Raw genomic sequence first — 23,749 nt, forward strand, 5'->3', positions numbered from 1 at the left:
CCGGTATGTAACCTCGGACCGAGCAATGGCCAACTCCGTTGGCGTAGGTCAGGATTGGACAAAAGGGGCCACTCCTCGCGATCTGGCTGCACTTCACACCCACCATCCTCATCTTTGCACACCCTGTACGTAGGGGAGGGGGTGGGGCTGAAGATGTCCTGGTTGGGTTGCTCCTGGGCCTGGCCAAGCTGGCCATTCGCGAACCACGGTGCCAGGCGGAAGAGGGCTCTGCCCGAGCCGGCTGCCTGCCCCTTTTCCAGGGTTCCAGGTCCGGACCCGGGTGGGTTTAGAGAGGGATCACGCGCTGTCCACGGGCACCCTGGGGATTTTCCGGGACCACTGGGCACCGCGGGGTGTAAAATGCGTCCTTAACAAGGATGGGGAAATAGTAATTTAAGAATATTTGTACATTTCCCCGGTGTGGGACAAATAAAGGAATATATATATATATATATATATTTGTTTTACTTGGTGGTGAGCTTTGTTTTGAATCATTTAGTATTGTACATATTACTGTAAATAATTGAATAAATTATTTTTGATTACATTTTTTAAATGGGTTGGACCTGTCATAAACCCAATGCATTTATTCTTGAAAAACACAACAGCTCACACTTGTCCAGATTAATCTCCGTCTGCCAATTCTCCACCCAAATTTCCAACTGGTCTACATCCTGTGGTATTCATTGTCAGCCCCCACTGTCACTGACCTCCCTACCTTGAACAAATGAGTCGTGATGTTTAGACGATTGTTAATGACTGGGGCAGAGCACAGTTTCTTTCTCTCAGCACCCCTTGGTACTAACGGGGAGTCTGCTGGTTTGTGTTCTAGAGCCGTTTGCAAGAAGTTTGGTCTCCACGTGGGGCGACTGATGTTGGCGTTCTTGGTTTTGAGCACAGGGATGTTCTGCTCCGCTGCGGGTAAGTCATGGGGGGGGGGTTTGTCCAAACGGACAGAGTAACGCCCAGGATGAGACAGGGTCGGGGGAAGTTAGAATCTGGGAGAGATTGGACCTTCCTTGTTTGTCTTCGTCAGTTAGCAGATGTAGGGTTTTGGAAGCTGAAATCAAGCAAGGCCCTGAGGAATATAAAGGAAGCAGGAGAAAACTTAAATGGGGGATCAGGTGGGCCAAAAGGGTCCGTGAAATGTCCTGGTTCTTCTTCTTGCGTTTGAGGCAACAGAAGTTATGAAGCTGCTTCTGCTTCTGCTGCCTCTGTTTGTTGTCGTATATATATATATATAATAATAATAATAATAATAATATATTTATTTTATATAGCGCCTTAACACATGCACAAAGCGCTTTACAAATACAATTAACATAGAAACAAACAGACAAACAGACAAACTATCCTGACGGAAAAGCGGCGAATACTCAACGCCAGCGTCCTCTCACGTCAGGGTCCAGCAGTAGACATTAAAGAACACAAGACACACAGATACAATTTTTTACACAAAACAGCCATCACAGTGATTGCTCTAGGCATACCCTCACTGTGATGGAAGGCAAAGTCTTATCTCCTCCTCCTTCTTCTCCCGTGGCGCCACGAGGCAGTCGAGGCTCCCAACCCCTTGAAGCCCCCACCGGGCGATGGAAAGTCCCAGGGTCGAGCCGAGCAGGCCGATGAAAGTCCTGAGCCCCCACCGGGCGATGGAAAATGCCGCGGCCGAGCCACGCAGGGCGATGAGAGTCCTGAGCCCCCACCGGGCGATGTAAAGTGCTGCGGCCGAGCCACGCAGGGTGATGAAGGGCCTGCGGGCGGGTTGATCAAACCTCGCGCTTCGGGGCGGTCGAAGCTGCTACGGCTGGAGCTCCCAAAAGCCGGTCGCCAGCCAGGGACCTGCGAACTCCCGATGTTGCGGTCTGCAGGGCCCACGGCCGAAGCCTCCGAGATGGTAAGTCCAGGCCCTGCGACCGGAGTCTTCGAGGTCGATCCCAGCTGGAGGCCGCCGACTCCACGATGTTAGGCCGTAGCGCGAACGGAGATACGACACGGTAAAGGTCGCATCTCCGTTGAGGAGGAGATTTAAAAAAAGGTTTCCCCCAACCCCCCCACCACCCCCCTACATACACAGAATTAAAAATAAAACAAAACGTACATTTAACATCAACAATGACAAAAAAACACAAAAAAAAAACGGAGAGACTGCCGGTGAGCTGCAGCTGCAGAACACAGCCACGCCCCTGTATAATATAATATATATACTACAGACAAGAGGTCCCAGCACGATATATATATAAAGGATCAGGGAAAAAATGTAGTTCTGGTTAATAAGTAGAGGTGAGGATCATGAGGAAGGTTGTCAAAGAATATGGCAGGATATGGACCAGTTGGAAATTTGGGTGGAGAAGTGGCAGACGTTGTTTAATCTGGGAAAGAGTGAGGTAGTGGGTTTTTGGAGGTTAAATGCAAGGGGAAAGCATACTGTACAGGAGGCCACATCGGGAACACCGGATGCAGTAGATGAGGTTAGAGGAGGTGCATGTGAACCTCTGTCTCACCTAGAAGGACTGCTGGTGTCCCTGGATGGAAGTGAGAGAGGAGGTACACAGGCAGGTGTTCATCTCCTGTGGTTGAAGGGGAAAGTACCTGGGGAGGAGGTGGTTTGGGTGGGAGGAGGTAGTTTGGATGGGAGGAGGTGGTTTGGATGGGAGGAGGTAGTTTTGGTGGGAGGAGCTGGTTTGGGTGGGAGGAGGTAGTTTGGATGGGAGGAGGTGGTTTGGATGGGAGGAGGTGGTTTGGATGGGAGGAGGTGGTTTGGATGGGAGGAGGTGGTTTGGATGGGAGGAGGTGGTTTGGATGGGAGGAGGTGGTTTGGGTGGGAGGAGGTAGTTTGGATGGGAGGAGGTGGTTTGGATGGGAGGAGGTAGTTTGGATGGGAGGAGGTGGTTTGGATGGGAGGAGGTGGTTTGGATGGGAGGAGGTGGTTTGGATGGGAGGAGGTGGTTTGGGTGGGAGGAGGTAGTTTGGAAGGGAGGTGGTTTGGATGGGAGGAGGTGGTTTGGATGGGAGGAGGTGGTTTGGATGGGAGGAGGTGGTTTGGGTGGGAGGAGGTAGTTTGGATGGGAGGAGGTGGTTTGGATGGGAGGAGGTGGTTTGGATGGGAGGAGGTGGTTTGGGTGGGAGGAGGTGGTTTGGATGGGAGGAGGTGGTTTGGGTGGGAGGAGGTAGTTTGGAAGGGAGGTGGTTTGGGTGGGAGGAGGTGGTTTGGGTGGGAGGAGGTGGTTTGGGTGGGAGGAGGTAGTTTGGAAGGGAGGTGGTTTGGGTGGGAGGAGGTGGTTTGGGTGGGAGGAGGTGGTTTGGGTGGGAGGAGGTGGTTTGGATGGGAGGAGGTGGTTTGGAAGGGAGGTGGTTTGGGTGGGAGGAGGTAGTTTGGAAGGGAGGTGGTTTGGGTGGGACGGGGTGAGTGAACCTCCCCCAACACCTCCCCTACTGTCATTGGTGTCCCTGCCCCATCTCTCTCTTCCCTCCCCCTACACTGCCCTTGGGTAGCTGCTCCATGTATCCCCCCCTCACTGCCCTTGGTGCCGTCCCTGCCCGATGTCTACCCCTCACCCACCAGGACTGTGGCCCATTGTTCTCTCTTGCAGCCTTGCTTCCCAGCAGCTTCTGCATGTACACCACGCTGATCGCCATGACGGGCTGGTTCACGGAGCAAGACGCAGTGGCGGTGCTGGGCGTGGCGGCCGGAGCCATCGTCGGATGGCCCTTCAGCGCTGTCCTCGGGTAAGAACCCCCTCCAACGCGGCTCCCTGCTTTCACTGTCCGGTGGTGAAATAGGCCGCCGGATTTACCACCACCCGGGGGGGGGCTTCATTGTCGGGGGCCCCGACCGCCCCGACGTGGCAACTCCAACAGCCTGACCACGGGAGAAGACGGCAGGGGAAGAGAAAAAGACATTCTGGCCTTCCATCACAGTGAGGAGGGACTGGAGGAGACTCACTGTGATGGATGTTTGTTTTGTTTGCTGTTGGTTATGATTGTGTGTGTTATTGCATTTTTATTGATTATTCTTATTGGTCTTATTGTTGAACTGCGGGTAATTTTTCATTTCACTGCACATTTATGTGTATGTGACAAATAAACGACTATTGACTACACTGGTCAACCTCGGATCAGTGCGTGGGGTTGCTGAATGATACAGCACCACAGGACCATAAAACATGGTCACACCTAGACCATAAAACATAGGAGCAGAATTAGGCCATTCAGCCCATCGGGTCCACACTGCCATTCAATCCCCTCTTCTGTCTGTGATTTTGTAACAAACTTGTAATGTAATAAACTAAAATTCTAATTCAAAAATTAAGAATTAAAATTCAAAAAAATCTGAAAATCTAGTTTTTAACTCTTTAGGAACCGGTACACTGTAGGAATGCAGACCATAACATAAAGTGCTCTGATCAATTAATACCACGTGTCCCAGCCAGTCGTGCTTCTCCTGTTGTGTGAAGCTTGTTTCAGTGTTCACAACACTTTGCATTCATACCTGTGGAGAAAACCCCACCTGGTCTTCTGTTTGCCTTGAGCTTTGCTGCGTTTATTCAACAGGCTGTTTTCTGAGTTGTCTCATAATGTTTCTTGGTAATAGATATTAACAAAGTTAATCCAATAACTTTAAAAAAATAGACACAGAGTGCTGGAGTAGCTCAGCGGGACAGGCAGCATCTCTGGAGAACATGGATAGTTGACGTTTCACAGAGTGCTGGAGTAACTCAGCGGGTCAGGCAGCATCTCTGGAGAACATGGATAGGTGACGTATTGGGTCCGGACCCTGCTGGGCTTTTGGGCAGGGTCCAACCCAACACGTCACCTATCCATAGGAAGGAACTGCAGATGCTGGTTTAAACCAAAAATAGGCAGAAAATGCTGGAGTAACTCAGCGGGACAGGTAGCATTTGAAGAAGGGTCTCGACCCGAAACATCACCCATTCCTCTCCATCGATGCTGCCTGTCGCTCTGAGTTACTCTAGCATTTTGTGTCTAACTTCACCTATCCATGTTCTCCAGCGATGCTGCCTGACCCGCTGAGTTACTCCAGCACTTTATGGCTATTTTTTAGAGACCAGCATCTGCAGTTCCTTGTGTGATCTAATGACTTGTTCTCTTTCTGCAGGCTGCCGATAGCGTTTGACCTGCTGATACTGAAGAGGAGGCTGCAGAGTTTTATTACCTGGACAGTTGTGGCTCTCCTGCTTTTCCTGGTAGGTGTGGAAGGGGAAGATTATACACAGAATTACCTTTACCAGCCGAGGTCTGGATCACTGCACTTGGCCACTCACAGAGTGTCGTAAATGAAACCAGAGCAGGTGAAGCAAATAGCATCCCCCCCAGACACCTCAGGAGCTGATTCCTTTTGTGTTCTCAATCAAATTCTCTGCCTCAGAAGGCAGTGGATCCCAATTCTCTGAATGCATTCAAGAGAGAGCTAGATAGAGCTCTTAAGGATAGCGGAGTCAGGGGGTATGGGGAGAAGGCAGGAACGGGGTACTGATTGAGAATGATCAGCCATGATCACATTGAATGGCGGTGCTGGCTCGAAGGGCCGAATGGCCTCCTCCTACACCTATTGACAGCCTTGCTGTTGGTGTGTGAACCGTGCTTCCCTGCTCGACCACTGGAGAGCAACTGACTTGTTGCACTTCAAAGCTGCCTGTTTAAATTCGTTCACCTAAAAGTACCGCTACAGATTTGAAAATAGTTCAGTTTAGTTTAGATTGTTGTCACGTGTACCGAGCGAGGTACAGTGATTCAGCGTGTCAGGAGCGTTTCATTGTCATATGTCCCAGATAGAACAATGAAATTGTATTTGCTGCAGCACAACAGAATATATAAACATAGCACACTGTAAACAATAGGATAAACGAGAGAGAGAAAAAGTTCAGTGTAAACACAAGTACACACACACACATATATATATATATATACACACACACCAAACAAACAATAGTAGTCAGGCAGCATCCATGGAGGCAGAGGGAAGGTTGCAGATTCAGGTCGAGTCCCTGCATCTGGACTGAGTGTGTTGCAGGAAGACAGTGGATATGAAGGGGTGGGGGGCTACTGGGGTGAGGCAGGACTGGCAGGTGGGGGAGGGGTGAGGTGGGTTGCTGACAGGTTGCGGGGGTGGGGGGGGAAGTGGCTGGTGGCAGGCAGATGGAGCCCAGTGGGGGTGGGGTGGAGCTGGGTGCAAATGCCTGGTGGGTGAGGAGTAGAGACCCATCAGAGACCAGTTGGAGCTGCTGTTACATTTAGAGATACCTGTTGACACAGGAGATGCCGGGACGCCGATGCGATAGATTTCTCGTGGTGTCCCGGAAATGTAGCACAGATGTGCCCTGACCCCTTGCTGTTGGCCAGGGCTTGCGGTGCCACGGCCCCCAAATTGCAACAACGACTGTCCCCCCAGAAGTCCTTCGTCTGTTGTGAAGCTTTGAGGTGGTGGGAGGCTGGGTAAGGCGCTATCTAAATGTAGACGTGTCTCCTGGTTCACAGCTCCCTCTGGTGGCAGTGGACAGCTACTACTATGGGCGACTGGTGGTGGCTCCGCTGGGCATCATTGTCTACAACGTCTTCACCCCCCATGGCCCCGACATCTACGGTGAGGCTCTCCCCTCTCCCTTACACCGCCCCCATCAGCACCCACCGCCGCTACTGGGTCGCGTCTGATAAAGGTGCCCAGTTTAATTATGCGATGCACTGCTCAGTTCCGGAGTTGTGTTAAGTCGCCACAAGAGTTTCATTGTCACACTGAACCAGGATGTAAGAGAAGTGTAAGAAAATAACTGCAGATGCTGGTACAAATCGAAGGTATTTATTCACAAAATGCTGGAGTAACTCAGCAGGTCAGGCAGCATCTCAGAAGAGAAGGAATGGGCGACGTTTCGGGTCGAGACCCTTACCCTTCTTCAGTGTGAAGAAGGGTCTCGACCCGAAACATCGCCCATTCCTTCTCTCCTGAGATGCTGCCTGACCCGCTGAGTTACTCCAGCATTTTGTGAATAAATACCTTCAGGAAGTAAGAGAAACCATTTTACTAATTTGTCTACCTAAAATAATACACCAAGCAGTTCTTGTAGATAATATCTTGGATTGATTGTGGGGCACCAGCTGAATGTTGATTCTGCTTTACAAATGGCTGGATCTCTTCATTAATCTATTGGGAAATGTGGAATTGCCAAACCTGGATAATTAAATTTGTCAGAGTTGTTATTAGTGGCCTAGACATTCTCAGGTGGCGACTCTATGGCTACCGTGGGCACTTAAAACAAAGAATCTCACGTGACATGTCACATGTAACCATAAAGAATCACTCTTTTTATTCACTTATTCAAAGGTTAATGTTGAAGATTGAATGCTCATGTTGTCGTGCTGCAGTGCACCACCTGACCACACGATGGCCCCGCTGAGCCGTGAGTGAGTGGGCAATTATTGTTCGCAAACTTGTCAAGTCAAGTCAATTTATTTGTATAGCACATTTAAAAACAACCCACGTTGACCAAAGTGCTGCACATCTGACTAGGAAAAAAAAAGAAACATACAGTGGCAGGCAGCCAAACACAACGGCGCGGCCATCTTGAACAAAATGTTAATTCAATCACCCACAGTCCAACAATAAAAGCACTAAACAGGCACCCAAAAATTACCCAACCCCAAAAACCCCCCAAAACACAGTCCAACAATAAAAGCATTAAATAGGCACTCAAACCACCCAACCCCAAAAACACACAAAATGTGTGATCTGTTCCACAGTCGCAGTCTCTTGCCTCAAGTGTGGCATCAGTCTGTGGCAGGGCTGGACAAAGTGCAGAGAAGGTTAGGATGTTTCTGGGACTTTAGACTTTTTCAGAGATACAGCGCGGAAATAGGCCCTTTGGCCCACCGGGTCCGCGCCGACCAGCGATTTACCCCGTACACTAACACAATCCGCACACGCACACGCACACGCACACACACACACACACACGCATGCACACACGCACACACACACACACACCAACAGATGCAGACACTGACATGCAAGTTTCCATTTGTGATACAACCAATAATCCAGCACCAAGTCACAGCCATAGTGGCAATTTCTACCCTCACTCCCTACACCTCTCTCATCCCCTGCACTCTTCTCCCCCACCTCTCCCCCCCACCCCCTCTACATCTCTCCCCCACCCCCTCCACCCCCAGTCTCCAGACGATGGACTGAGCTTGCAAAAAATAATTCTTGAGTCATTTACGGAGTGCAATTTGCCTCACGCTGCCGAAAGTGTGTTTATCACTAAAAATAAACTTTATTAATCACTGTGTTAATCTACCACCCAAGCGTAACCCGATTTAGATGACTAAGAATGACTATTTATATGGAGGCAAGTTGTTATTTATAATCGGGCACAGCTTCTCAGCAAATCCATTCAAAAGCTGTTGAAAGTATCGGTGCCTTTTTGCACAGAAGAAGCTGCTCAATCGTAGAGATTCCTCCACAAACACGAACGAGATTCCTCATGCCCACCTCACCCCCACATTGAGCAAAAACTTGTGTGTTATGAACTGTTCACTTATTTATTCAAAACAAGTGACTTCAATTTATGAAGCAGGTTTCCAGGACATCCAAAGGTGCTTTTTGGGGACTGCGGTAAACATGCAAATAATGCAGGAAACATGCAGCCAAATGTGCACAGCAAGCTCCCACTAGCAACGTTGTCATCGTGGTCGTTGGGTGAATATTGTTGGTGAAGGAGATGTTGACCCAGGGACACTGGCAGGGACTCCCTGCTCTTTACATCTACTGTGTCTTTTGCATCCTCTTGAAAGAGGAGTCAGGACCTGCAGTTAAAGGAGGCACAAAAACACAAAATGCCAGAGGAAACTCAGTGGGTCAGCCAGCATCTGTATCGAACTTGTATATGTGTTTATGTCTGTGTATATACGCACAAACGCGTGTATGTATATACACATGCACACACGCACAAACATATACAGGCACACACAAACAGGTCTGAAGAAGGGTCTCGACCCGAAACATCACCCATTCATACTCTCCAGAGATGCTGCCTGTCCGGCTGAGTTCCTCCAGCATTTTGTCTACATCCTACATTTATATATATAATTATATATCCTCCCCTCACCCCTCCCCCCCACTCCCCTCCCGATTACAATGGAAAACCTACGAGGACGGGCCCAACGGGGAAAGAGGGGTACTGGGAAAAGGGGAGGTCACCCTCCCTCCCCCCTTCCCCTCCCCCCCTCCCTCCCCCCTCCCCCTCCCCCCTCCCTCCCCCCTCCACCCCTACCCCCCTCCCTCCCCTCTCCCTCCCCCTTTTCCCCCCTCCCCTGCCCCCCTCCCTCCCCCTCCCCTCCTCCCTCCACTCCTCCCTCCCTCCCCCTCCCCCTACCCCCTCCCCCTCCCCCTACCCCCTCCCTCCCCTCTCCCTCCCCCCTCCCATCCCCCCTCTCTCCCCCCTCCCTCCCCCCTACCCCCCTACCCCCCTCCCTCCCCTCTCCCTCCCCCCCTCCCTCCCCTCTCCCTCCCCCCCTTCCCCCTCCCCTCACCCCTCCCTCCCTCCCCCTCCCCTCCTCCCTCCCCCTTCCCTCCCCCAACCCTCCCCCTTTCCTCCCCCCCACTCCCCTCCCGGTTACAATGGAAACCCTACGAGGACGGGCCCAACGGGCACACTTGTGCTAGTATATATATAAATGTAGGATGTAGACAAAATGCTGGATATATATATATATTATATATATACACACTACATATACTATATATATATATATATATTCACAAAATGCTGGAGTAACTCAGCAGGTCAGGCAGCATCTCGGGAGAGAAGGAATGGGTGACGTTTCGGGTCGAGACCCTTCTTCATATATACTACATATAAATGATATATATATATGTATATACTACACATATATATATATGTATATATATATACACATACGCACGTTTATGTACACACAAGCACGTATATATACATGCAGACACAAATAATGCTGCTGTGTGTGTACATGTGTTTGTATATATTGTACATATTGTTTATATATACATTCATATACATGTAAAATAATGTTGCTGTATGTGTGTATATATACACACACTCGTACTAGTACACACACACACTCGTACTAGTACACACACGCACACGCACACACACACTGAGTGTGGGAGTGATTGTTTCAGCAGCTCCATCTTTACGATCGTGGCATGTGATGTCATCTGAGGCCCTTTGACAGGATCATTTTCTCATCATCGCCACCCACTGATTAGACTGTATAATCTGAGGTGCAGTGAGCAATCTTGGAACTGTGGAGCTGTATTTAGATTTGCCATAAATAGGGCATTGTTAAAAACCAATACCAGCTCACGAGTGCAGTCCAAAGTTAAGATCTCAACTTTAGCCAGCCAAATCTTGATTCTGAGAGAGTGCCAATGTTGGGGGAGTCCAGAACCAGGGGCCACAGATTAAGAGTAAGGGGTAGGCCATTTAGAACGGAGATGAGGAAATACTTTTTCAGTCACAGAGTTGTAAGTCTGTGGAATTCTCTGCCTCAGAAGGCAGTGGAGGCCAATTCTCTGAATGCATTCAAGAGAGAGCTTGATAAAGCTCTTAAGGATAGCGGAGTCAGGGGGTATGGGGAGAAGGCAAGAACGGGGTACTAATTGAGAATGATCAGCCATGATCACATTGAATGGTGGTGCTGGCTCGAAGGGCTGAATGGTCTACTCCTGCACCTATTGTCTATTGTCTTGGTGTCATTTACGAAACATGGGCTCCAGTGCCAAGAAAACAACGTAGCCGTGTAGAAACACAAGAGACAGCAGATGCTGGAATCTTGAGCAAAAAACACCGCGCTGGAGGAACTCAGTGGGTCAGGCAGCATCTGTGGAGGGACCAGGCTGATCGAGTAAGGGGGGGGGGGGTGGGGGAGAAAGCTGGAAAAGAGAGATGAGGACAGGGCAAAGCCTGGCAAGTGATAGGTGGATACAGGTGAGGAGGGGGGTTGGAAATGGGTGTAGGTGTCAAAGGCTAGAGGTTGAAATGGAGGCAAAAGGGGGTCAGATAAGGAGTGAAATGAAAAACCAGATGGTGGGTTTGGGGAAAGGGGGGAAAAGGAGGATAAAAGGGAATATGAGACGTAGGGATGGAAGGTGAATGTATGGAGGAGAAGAAATGTGTGTGCACTGGGATAAAGTTGGGGAAAAGGAGAGGGGTGAGGTATTACTTGAAATTGAAGAATTCAATGTTAATATCGTTGGGTTGTAAGTTTCCCAAGCGGAATAAGTGGTCCTGTTCCTCCATTTTGTGTGTGGTCTCACTCTGACAGTGGAGAAGGCCCAGGACTGAAAGGTCAGGATGGGAATGGGAAGAGGAGTTAAAATGGTCAGCAACTGGGAGATCCTGCAGCCCTTGGCACACAGCAAAAAATGGTCACCGAGTCTACACTTGGTCTCGCCGAAATTGGTGAGGTCCAGATGTGGATTCTTGGGGGGCCCGTGGTTGAAGGCCCCAGACCAGGAAAAGGAGCCACAGCTACTGCAGTCCATTCCCTGAACCACCACACCATAACCTGCTTACAGTTACAGAAACGTGCAGGAAGGAACTGCAGCCGTTTGTTTACACCAAAGATAGACATAAAATGCTCGAGTAACTCAGTGGGACAGGCAGCATCTCTGGACGTATCATGCCCTGATTAAATTTGACATTGTACGCCTCTGTCACCTTTCCCTAGCTAACAATGATCCATTCTACATTTTCCTTGAGTTTCGTCCCCTTTGATCTCTCGTTTTCACACCTTACCCTTCCATATCTCTCATTTCTCTCTCCTCGGACTCTCAGTCTGAAGAAGGGTATCGACCCGAAACGTCACCCATTCCTTCTATCCGGAGATGCTGCCTGTCCCACTGAGTTACTCCTGCATCTTGTGTCTATTTACAGTACAGTACAGAAAGCTTGGTTCCACCTCGTCGATCATTCCCCACCCATCCATATCATATCATATATATACAGCCGGAAACAGGCCTTTTCGGCCCTCCAAGTCCGTGCCGCCCAGCGATCCCCGTACATTAACACTATCCTACACCCACTAGGGACAATTTTTACATTTACCCAGCCAATTAACCTACATACCTGTACGTCTTTGGAGTGTGGGAGGAAACCGAAGATCTCGGAGAAAACCCACGCAGGTCACGGGGAGAACGTACAAACTCCTTACAGTGCAGCACCCGTAGTCAGGATCGAACCTGGGTCTCCGGCGCTGCATTCGCTGTAAAGCAGCAACTCTACCACTGCGCTACCTTGTGAATGTCTCCATATTGTAAATTCATTGGACACCTCAGGTCAAATTCAGATCCTCTGGGCTGTGTGACTCAGTTTAACGGTGGGGAAGTGGTTGGAAGAAATATTCTTTCCCAACAACCTGAAGGAAACAGTAACTTCCTTTTTTGGCAGAATAAACTTGCCTTTGGCTGCCCCAAAGGCAAGAATAAAATGCAACATGGTTCAGAAAGAGAGAGCGACTTACCAGAAATTGTAGAAATGAGTCCAGCAGTTTACAATGTACTCAAACAAATGCTGTTCCTTAAGCTTGCACTGGTCTTATCATGCGTGGGAAAGAACTGCAGATGCTGGTCTAAATTGAAGGTAGACACAAAATGCTGAAGGCTCTGTACCGCTCATGCCCCTGTCATTAGTCTGAAGAAGGGTCTCGACCCAAAATGTCACCCATTCCTTCTCTCCAGTGATGCTGCCTGTCCTGCTGAGTTACTCCAGCAGTTTGTTTTTACTGACCCAAGCCAGAGTGGAAATGGGATGAAGAATTACAATGGTAGGCAACAGGAAAATAGGGTTTGGGTTAGCGTTCCTGTGAATAGGGTTATTTATGTGGACTGAACACAGGAGATGAAGCAGTCACTTAAACTGCATTTGGTTTCTCCCATGTAGAGGCCACATTGCGAGCACTAGATCAGAAGAGGTGCAAATGAATCACTGCCTTATCAGGATGGTGGAAAGGAAAGTGATAAAAGAGAATGTGTTGCGTCCCCTAAGGTTGTATATGATAGACGTACAAGAAGGGGAGTGGCTGGTGCAAAGTGGAAAAGTGGAAGACAGAAAGTGGAAAAGTGAGTCACAGAGAGAATGGCTCCTTCTGAATGCTGGGGAAAATGTGTCTGGAGTTGGAATTTTGTTAGAGATGATTGAAATTGCAAAGCATGATCTGTTTACCTGAATGGTGACCGATTGGGAGAAGGGGAGATGCAACGTGACCTGGGTGTCATGGTGCACCAGTCATTGAAAGCAAGCATGCAGGTGCAGCAGGCAGTGAAGAAAGCGAATGGTATGTTGGCATTCATAGCAAGAGGATTTGAGTTTAGGAGCAGGGAGGTTCTGCTGCAGTTGTACAGGGCCTTGGTGAGACCGCACCTGGAGTATTGTGTGCAGTTTTGGTCTCCTAACCTGAGGAAAGACGTTCTTGCCTTAGAGGGAGTACAGAAAATGTTCACCAGATTGATCCCTGGGATAGCGGGACTTTCATATGAGGAAAGACTGGATAGACTGGGCTTGTACTCGCTGGAATTTAGAAGACTGAGGGGGGATCTTATAGAAACATATAAAATTCTTAAGGGGTTGGAGAGGCTAGATGCGGGAAGATTGTTCCCGATGTTGTGTAAGTCCAGAACCAGGGGTCACAGCTTAAGGATAAGGGGGAAGTCTTTTAGGACCGAGATGAGAAAACATTTCTTCACACAGAGAGTGGTGAGTCTGTGGAATTCTCTGCCACAGAAGGTAGTTGAGGCCAGTTCATTGGCTATATTTAAGAGGGAGTTAGATGTGGCCCTTTTTTCTAAAGGGATCAGGGGGTATGGAGAGAAGGCAGGTACAGGCTACTGAGCTGGATGATCAGCCATGATCATATTGAATGGCGGTGCAGGCTCGAAGGGCCGAATGGCCTACTCCTGCACCTATTTTCTATGTTTCTATGTTGAATACAGGGGCTGGTGGGTGAAAGATTCAGACCAGGGCAGGTCTATCTTTGCTTTCTCCAGGATGAGGGTTGTCTGAACTCCCACAACTATCTCAACTACCCTTCCTCCCACCCTGCCTCCCATTAGGACCCCCTTCCATTCTTTGAGTTCCTCCGATTCTGTGTATTTACTCCTAGAATGTAACTTTCCAAATAGGTGTTTTTGAGGAGGCTTCCTAAATCTTAAATCCAACTCTTCTGGCTTAAGGCTGGGAACACCACACTCCACTCTGGTTGCTCCAGAGCTCGGTAGTTAATCAGCAAATAAGTAGGTTTATCTGATCTATAGTTTTGCTTCTTGTATCTTTTTCAAAGAAGAGGTTCTTCATTTTCATTCTGAACCCCCATCACTGCTGTATGTGGAATGATTGAAAATGGTAACACCACCGTTCGTCCGTCTGCAACGTCCCTCGATCTCATCTTTCATCTCCTTCTTGCAGCTGATTGACCTTCGGGATGAGTTTCTTCACTTCCATTCCTCTTTGATAGAATCGTTTCTGATGGATCTTTGGAGTTTCTGCAGCCTTGTTATCCACTACCCGAAGAGACGCTTACACCCACTGTAAACCTGCCACCTAGTCTTCTGTGTGTTATGATTCCTTATCGTTCCTGCACAGTGGCGCAGCGGTAGAAATGCTGCCCTACAGCGCCAGAGATTGGGGTTCGATCCTGACTATGGGTGCTGTCTGTACGGAGTTGGTACATTCTCCCTGTGACTGTGTGGGTTTTCTCCGGGTGCTCTGGTTTCCTTCCACATTCCAGAGACGTACAGGTTTGTAGGTCAATTGGTTTGGGTTAAAATTGACCATGGTGTGTAGGATAGTGCTAGTGTACACGGTGATCGCTGGTCGGTGTGGACTCAGTGGGCCAAAGGGCCTGTTTCTGCGCTGTATCTCCAAAGTCTAAAGTAAACGACTTGCCATTTTCAGAGCATACACAGCTTCCTCTTAAAGAAGTCAAGCTCCTTTCTGCATTTACACCTTGCAACGTTCCACATTCTCACAGTTCCTAAGTGAATTTATCTGTGGCAATCAAACTTACGGCCTCCGCTTCTGTTTTTGCCAACAAGTGCAGGTAGACTTAATAGAAAGGTTTGTTTATCTCAAACAATGGTGGTATCGGATCACCTTTTTCTGAAGAAAGTAACGGTCTCCACAACACGGTTCAGCATTTTCTTCCACAGGTGTAACCTCTCAAATGTAATGTTTGTAAAATTGCAGATTGCTTAATTAAGTGAAGTTGAATCACCGATTGACTGATCCTGCCTCGTTCGATCGTTCTCTGTAACAATGGAACCACCTCACCAATACTGCACCATTTTAATGCACATTATCTTAAAATACCTGACCTCGTTATAATGACTCTAATTTGCTTGCTATTGTGCACCAGCTGCATTCTAATCAAGGCTTGTGTGAGACAATTTATAACTTGTTCTCATTAAGTGAAAGATGTGAAAATGTGACAGGTTTTTCTGTGCGTGAGTTAATTTGGGCTTCGCACGGTGTCTTGAATTTAATTGGAGATGTGAGCACAGTTTGGAGCTGTTTGTGTGGGCAGTTCAGGATCTTATTGAGACATGGTTGCAAACTGGCGTGCGCATGTCGAGTGAGACGTCCCCTCTCGAGGACAGTAAGCGCCACTTGCAGCGTGACTGCTGTAAAAATGCGCACGAATTGCTGCATCAGCCTCTCTTGCACAGAAAAATCATCCCAATGATGCAAGGACATCTGCCCATCTCCCACCGAGACGGAGGGTATAGAACTGAGAGCAGCAACGGCAGAGGACAAACCATGCAGTCTTGGAAACATTTTCTTCCCTGCACCCTTTTAAGCCTAATGGTATAATTTCTGTAGGATAGACCAGAACTTCATCCTCTTGCCAATAACTCATGTAGTTGTAGCAAGATGTCCAACTCCTGTACTCAGTGTCCTGATGGATTGAAGGCAAGTGAGCTCAACATCACCTGTGATCTGTCTACCAGTATCCCAATTTTAGGGGACTATGTGCACCTAGGTCTCTCTGTTCTACAACGCTCTCCAGGGCTCCACCACTTGCTATGGTAAGTCCTGCCCTGGTTTAACTTTTCAAAATGTAGTACTCGTCCAAGTTAAGCTCCACCTGACTTTCTGTGGCCCACGTCCCCAGTTCATCTTGTTCCAGTTGTGATCTAGATAACCTGTTTCACTGTCCAATACACCACCAATTCCGTTGTAATCTGCAAACTTATTAACCTTGTTAACAACATCGTCATTCAAATCATTGGTGTAGATGACAGTGGCCTACGTAGCAGGAGCTGGCTTTTAGCACAAGAGTTCTTGGCACATGACGGATACAGTAGAGGGTCCGAGCATCTGAATCGCAGAGAGGTGTAGCACAGAAACAGAAGAAGTCTGGCAGAATCTGAAGAAGGGTTTCGACCTGAAACGTCCAGCATTTTGTGTCTATCTCAGTCATTGGATGTGGTACATCCTGACTCTGTGCTATGGTAGCTACATGGGAAGGAAATAAGTCAGAAGATAATCGGTCTGAAAAAGGGTCCTGACCTGAAATGTCACCTATCCATGTTCTCCAGCGATGCTGCCTGGCCTGCTGAGTTATTCCAGAACTTTCTTTTTTTTTTACACTGAATCAACGTCCTGTTCATGGACCCTCATTGACCCTCACTGCTTTGGGGCGGCCCGTTGGTGCAGCGGTAGAGTTGCTACTTTACAGCGCTAAAGACCTGGGTTAGATCCTGACTACGGGTGCTGTCTGTATGGAGTTTGTGCATCTTCCCTGTGACCCCGTGTGGGTTTTAGACAATAGACAATAGGTGCAGGAGTAGGCCATTCGGCCCTTCGCGCCAGCACCGCCATTCGCCGTGATCATGGCTGATCATGCACAATCAGTACCCCGTTCCTGCCTTCTCCCCATACCCCCTGACTCTGCTATCATTAAGAGCTCTATCTAACTCTCTCTTGAGCTCCGGTTTTCTCCTGGAGCTCCGGTTTTCTCCCACACTCCAAAGATGTACAGGTTTGTAGGTTAATTGGCTTTGGGTAAAAATTGTGAATTGTCCCGAGTGAGTTGGATAGTGATAGTGTGTGGTGATCGCTGGTCAGCGCAGGGCCGAAGTGCCAGTATCCATGCTATAGCTCGACAGTCTAAAGAAATTGTAAGTTCATGGATATTTGTCAACCAGGGAACTGCCCATGCTGTATCTTGTCTAAGCTGCGTTGGAGATGGTGGTACATGCCACTGTTTATCGGATGGACCCTGCGTGTTGAGAGGATCAGTGGGTTCTGATTGAATGGATCACATCGGGGTTCATAATCCCCCTGATTTATCGTTCATTTTCAATCAAAACATGTTGTCTTTTGAAGTACAAGAAGCTTTTGAGTGCAGGACTCTGCCTGGAAATACATTTCACATGTTAATAATTCTTGGGTCAGATAAAAGCTTCTGAATTTTTTTTCTTAAATCTGCCAGAAGTGATTTATTTTCTTCACAATATAGTTTTTTTTTAAAAAGATGGTTGAAAATTGTGAAGCGCCCTCTCTTGGGGTCGGTCAGCTGGGCGGCACGGTGGCGCAGCGGTAGAGTTGCTGCCTTACAGCGAATGCAGCGCCGGAGACTCAGGTTCGATCCTGACTACGGGTGCTGTACTGTACGGAGTTTGTACGTTCTCCCCGTGAGCCGCGTGGGTTTTCTCCGAGATCTTCGGTTTCCTCCCACACTCCAAAGACGTACAGGTTTGTAGGTTAATTGGCTGGGCAAATGTTTTTAAAAAATTGTCCCCTAGTGGGTGTAGGATAGTGTTAATGTGCGGGGATCGCTGGGCGGCGCGGACCCGGTGGGCCAAAGGACCTGTTTCTGTGCTGTATCTCTAAATCTAAATCTAAAAATCCTGTCTGTCTTGGTGAGAGAGATAGCAGGAGTCACTGGAGGAGGAGGATGAGATTTCTGGTGTTAATTCCCATTTTTCAAAAGAAAGATATAAAAGACTCCACAAAACAATAGCAAGTGCAGACGGAGTAAGTAGCCTGGTTACGAGCAATAACTCATCGGCATGGGCAAGTTGGATTCAAAGGCCTGTTTCCATAATGTGTGACTATAACTCTAATCAAAGATAGACACAAAATGATGGAGTAACACAGTGGAACAGGCAGCATCTCTGGAAAGAAGCAATGGGTGACGTCTCAGATCAAGACCGCGGTCTCCCATTCCTCTCTCTAGAGATGCTGCCTGTTGTGCTGAGTTACTCCAGCATTTTGTGCCTATCTTTGGTGTAAACCAGCATCTGCTGTTCCTTCCTACACATATAACTCTAATCATTGTTTAATGATGAAATGAAAGCATAGAATGGAAATGCGTTTGATGCATCTCATTCTTGGCTGTGTTGGGATATTAACTGCCCCCTTTCTGTTTCTCTCCCCCCAGGGACTGAACCATGGTCATTTTACTTCATCAATGGCTGCCTGAATTTCAACGTGGTGTTTGTGTTGGCGCTCTGCGCCCTTCCCCTAACCACCCTCATGGAGTTCTTGCTGCAAAAATTCAACGGTAAGGATCTCAAAGCACAGTAAATTGGTATGTTGTCTCGTCTATTTTTATAAAAAGAATCCTTCTCTGAATTTGATTTGGGCGGCACGGTGGTGCAGCGGTAGAGTTGCTGTCTTACAGCGCTAGAGACCTGGGTTCGACCCCAACTATGGGTGCAGTCAGTACGGAGTTTGTACGTTCTCCCCGTGACCGCGTGGGTTTTCTCCGAGATCTTTGATTTCCTCCCATACTCCAAAGACGTACAGGTTTGTAAGTTAATTGGTTCGGTATAAATGTAAAATTGTCCCCAGTGTTAATGTGCGGGGATTGTTGGTCGACACAGACTCAGGGGGACCTGAAGGGACTGTTTCCATGCTGTATCTCTAAGCAAAACTAAAAATACGCAAACTAAGCAAAAATGAAACAGCTGGGGGAAAAAGAAAGGTGGAACTGCAGTGAAATGGCTCGATTGTAATTGTATGTCTGGTTGCTGGCTGTTGCTGGCTGGTTAGCGCACAACAAAAGCTTTTGACTGTACCTTAGACTCAACCCGAAACGTCGCCCATTCCTTCTCTCCATGGTGGGACTGTCGTATGTTGAAAGGCTGGAGCGATTGGGCTTGTATATACTGGAATTTAGAAGGATGAGAAGGGATCTTATTGAAACATATAAGATAATTAGGGGATTGGACACATTAGAGGCAGGAAACATGTTCCCAATGTTGGGGGAGTCCAGAACAAGGGGCCACAGTTTAAGAATAAGGGGTAGGCCATTTAGAACGGAGATGAGGAAGAACTTTTTCAGTCAGAGAGTGGTGAAGGTGTGGAATTCTCTGCCTCAGAAGGCAGTGGAGGCCAGTTCGTTGGATGCTTTCAAGAGAGAGCTGGATAGAGCTGTTAAGGATAGCGGAGTGAGGGGGTATGGGGAGAAGGCAGGAACGGGGTACTGATTGAGAGTGATCAGCCATGATCGCATTGAATGGCGGTGCTGGCTCGAAGGGCTGAATGGCCTACTCCTGCACCTATTGTCTATTGTCTATTGTCCAGAGATGCTGCCTGTCCCGCTGAGTTACTGCAGCATTTTGTGTCTACCTTCGATTTTTAAACCAGCATCTGCAGTTCTTTCCCACACAGTTCGAAGTTTAGTTGGAATTCAGAGAGTTCAATAGCCGGTTTGGTGGGAAGAGGCTGCTCCTGAACCTGGACATGAGTTTTCATACTCCTATACCCTTTTTCCCGATGGAGGAGTGAAATGAAAGCTTGGCCAGGGTGGTGTTGGTCCTTGGTTGATGCTGGCTGCCTTTTTGAGGCAGCGACTCCTATAGATCACTTTGATGGTGGGAAGGTAAGTACCCGCGAGGGACTGGACAGTGTTCACAACCTTTTGTGATCTTCTTTGTTCCTGGGCTTTGGAGTTGCAGAACCAGGCTGCAATGCGACCAGTCAATATGCTCTCTACCTGTTTAGTTTATAAAAGAGAGTAATCTTCTGACGAAGTAGAGGTGTTGATGGGCTATCTTTATGATTGCATCGATGTGTTGGATCCAGGACAGATCTTCAGAGATACTCACGCCCATGAACGTGAAGATTTTGACTCTCCGTCGATGAAGAGTTTACTAGGTTAATTCCGGGTTTACTAGGTTAATTCCCGGAATGGCGGGACTGTCATATGTTGAAAGACTGGAGCGACTAGACTTGTATACACTGGAATTTAGAAGGATGAGAGGGGATCTTATCGAAACGTATGATTATTAAGGGGTTGGACACGTTAGAGGCAGGAAACATGTTCCCAATGTTGGGGGAGTCCAGAACAAGGGGCCACAGTTTAAGAATAAGGGGTAGGCCATTTAAAACTGAGATGAGGAAAAACATTTTCAGTCAGAGAGTTGTGAATCTGTGGAATTCTCTGCCTCAGAAGGCAGTGGAGGCCAATTCTCTGAATGCATTCAAGAGAGAGCTTGATAGAGCTCTTAAGGATAGCGGAGTCAGGGGGTATGGGGAGAAGGCAGGAACGGGGTACTGATTGGGAATGATCAGCCATGATCACATTGAATGGCGGTGCTGGCTCGAAGGGCCGAATGGCCTACTCCTACACCTATTGTCTACTGTCTAAGACAGGTTTGTGGATCCATGGGCGTTCTCTTCCAAAGTCAACAATCAGTTCCTTAGATTCAATGACGTTGAGAACAAGGTTGTTATTCTGGCACCATTCAGTCAAACGATCAATCTCCCTCCTGTACTCTGACTCGTCATTATCCGTATTTCGTTCGACAACGGTGGTGTCATCGGCGAACGTGAAGATGGAGTTGGAGCGGTGACCGTTCACACAGTCGTGGGTACGGAGTGAGTAGAGCTGGGGGCTGAGCACGTAGCCTGGAGCTGCCCCTGTGCTGGTGGTTATCCAGGATGAAGTGTTGTTGCAAATTAGTACCGATGGTTTTCTGCTGGTGAGGAAGACATGGATCCAGATGTAGAAGGATACGTAGAGACCCAGTTCCGTGAGCTTGGTAACCAGCTTGGAGGTAATGATGGCGTTCAACGCTGAGCTTTAGTCTACAAACAGCAGCCTGACGCATGCGTTTTTATTATCGAAGTGACCCAGTGCAGAGAGGGGAGGCGGCAAAATCGCATCCTCTGTTGACCTGTTGTGGCAGCGGGCAAATTGTAGTGGATTCAGGTTCTAGCCGAGGTAGGAGTTGATATGAGCCTTAACCAACCTCTCAAGGAAGGTCGTCACCGTGGATGTTGGTGGCACTGTTCGGTAGCCTTTGAGGCACGTCACCGTACTCTGTTGGGCAACGGCATTATTGGTGCCCTTTTACTGTGGTGAGAGTTTCCCACCGGCTATAATGAGAGGTTGAAAACAACACCAGGCCGGCACGGTGGTGCAGCGGTAGAGTTGCTGCCTTACAGCGCCAGAGATCCAGGTTCATTCCCGACCACGGGCGCTGTCAATAGACAATAGACAATAGGTGCAGGAGTAGGCCATTCAGCCCTTCGAGCCAGCACCGCCATTCAATGCGATCATGGCTGATCACTCTCAATCAGTACCCCGTTCCTGCCTTCTCCCCATTCTCTGTACGGAGTTTGTACGCTCTCCCTGTGACCGTGTGAGTTTTCTCCGGGTGCTCCGGTTTCCTCCCAGATTCCACAAATGTACAGCTTTATAATTCAATTGGCTTTGGTAATATTTTAAATTGTCCCTATTGTGTAGATTAGTGCTAGTGTACGGGACGATCGCTGGGCGGCACGGTCTCGGTGGGCCAAAGTGCCCGTTTCTCTGCTGCATCTCCAAAGTCTAAACATCCAATGAAAGGCCAAATCTTATGTTGGACCTGTCGGGAACATTTAGGATCTCTTCAGTGAAGTTGTGTACTTCATTTTAACATTTTGTTTAATTGTTACTGAACTCAATGAACAAAGGTATAAAGAGAAATGCATTGTTGAGAGGAGGGCCTGACATTAGAATTTTGAAGAAATAAACCACCAGAGAGCACTCTTGGTTTATGTTCAACATGTCTCAATGGTTCAATGGTACTTTATTGTCATGTGTAACTATACAGTTCAGTGACAGTTCGACTGTACATTAGGCACAATCATACTTTCATATGAAGAAAGACTGGATAGACTCGGCTTATACTCGCTGGAATTTAGAAGATTGAGGGGGGATCTTATAGAAACTTACACAATTCTTAAGAGGTTGGACAGGCTAGATGCAGGAAGATTGTTCCCGATGTTGGGGAAGTCCGGAACAAGGGGTCACAGCTTAAGGATAAGGGGGAAGTCTTTTAGGACCAAGATGAGAAAGTTTTTTTTCACACAGAGTGGTGAATCTGTGGAATTCTCTGCCACAGAAGGTAGTTGAGGCCAGTTCATTGGCTATATTTAAGAGGGAGTTAGATGTGGCCCTTGTGGCTAAAGGGATCAGGGGGTATGGAGAGAAGGCAGGTACGGGATACTGAGTTGGATGATCAGCCATGATCATATTGAATGGCGGTGCAGGCTCGAAGGGCCGAATGGCACCTATTTTCTATGTTTCTATACTACGTACAAGAGTGCAAGACAGTGGACCACACCTAGTCACCACATAACGGTCGCCTCCTTTTAGGCGTCATCTTTTATACCTCGAGTCAAATTTTTTTTTTAGGTGTTGGAGTCTTAACTTGTCCATAAGGGCCCGTAGTCCTGGCGGCGGCACTGGGCTGGAGTTGCAGGGATCGGTCTGGCCTGCCGACTTGTCAATGTCCTCCGCTGCCGCTGCAGGCCGCGTCCGTTCCGCGCGGTCAGTCTCCTGGAGCACCGCCCGATCTAATGGAGCCCCAGGCTGCTGCAGGGCCTCCAGCGGCCCGCTCGACCCACTCGACCCAGCAGCCCACTCGACCCACTCAACCCAGCGACCCACTCGACTCACTCCGGCCCCTCCTCGACAGCGTTCCCTCGCCTTCGGCCATCGCTCAAACTCCGTGCCGCGGGGCGTCTCCCGCTGCCAACCCATAGCTGCCTCCGAGGAACACGCGACCATCAGTTTCAGTAACGCCTTCTTCCCCGCTGGTATCAGACTATTGAACAGTCCTCTCATGAGCTAAGAGTTTGGTCCTGATCTCCCGAACTATCTGATTGCGGCCCCTGAGCTTTTTTAGAAACTACTCTTTCTCTCTGACTAGCACTATAACACTACATCTGCACTCTGTTATTTTTCTCTTTGCACTACCCATGTTACATGTGTGTGGCTTGATTGTACTCGTGTACAGTATAATTTGACTGGATAGCATGCAAACAAACAAACATTTCACTGTATCCCAGAACATGTGACAATATTAGACCGATACCAATATTTCCTTCATTTTCATGCTTTGATTGTTGGATTGTTATTGCATGTCCTGTCTGCTACGTGGACGGTACATGGACAGGACTGCATCAGGCGTGAAGATAGACATGAAATACTGGAGTAACTCAGCGGGACAGGCAGCATCCCTGGAGAGAAGGAATGCATGACCTTTTGGGTCGAGACCCTTCTTCAGTCGCCCATTCCTTCTCTCCAGAGACGCTGCCTGGCCCGCTGAGTTACTCCAGCATTTTGTGTCCATCTTCGGTTTAAACCAGCATCTGCAGTTCCCTCCTGCACATTTCGTCTGCGTCAGGTGTGGTCAGGTGTGAACGTCTGGCAGTCAGGGTGGTGCTCGGGCAGATTCGATTACACACCTGTATGTAAC

At 48.4% G+C, this 23,749-nt stretch overlaps 1 protein-coding gene across 2 annotated transcripts in view; it reads left to right on the forward strand.

Annotated features, from left to right (window-relative positions):
* Positions 1–23,749, forward strand: part of alg9 (ALG9 alpha-1,2-mannosyltransferase) — a 166,529-nt gene that overhangs the window by 74,064 nt on the left and 68,716 nt on the right. For both annotated transcript variants that reach the window (XM_078426918.1, XM_078426917.1), the window contains 5 exons: positions 833–921; positions 3,594–3,729; positions 5,120–5,207; positions 6,499–6,604; positions 18,436–18,558. In XM_078426918.1, coding sequence (XP_078283044.1) covers positions 873–921; positions 3,594–3,729; positions 5,120–5,207; positions 6,499–6,604; positions 18,436–18,558 — 502 coding nt within the window. In that variant the 5' untranslated portion in view covers positions 833–872. The remainder of the gene's footprint in view (positions 1–832; positions 922–3,593; positions 3,730–5,119; positions 5,208–6,498; positions 6,605–18,435; positions 18,559–23,749) is intronic.

Source organism: Rhinoraja longicauda, chromosome 32, assembly GCF_053455715.1.
Source record: "Rhinoraja longicauda isolate Sanriku21f chromosome 32, sRhiLon1.1, whole genome shotgun sequence".
Lineage (NCBI taxonomy): Eukaryota > Metazoa > Chordata > Chondrichthyes > Rajiformes > Arhynchobatidae > Rhinoraja > Rhinoraja longicauda.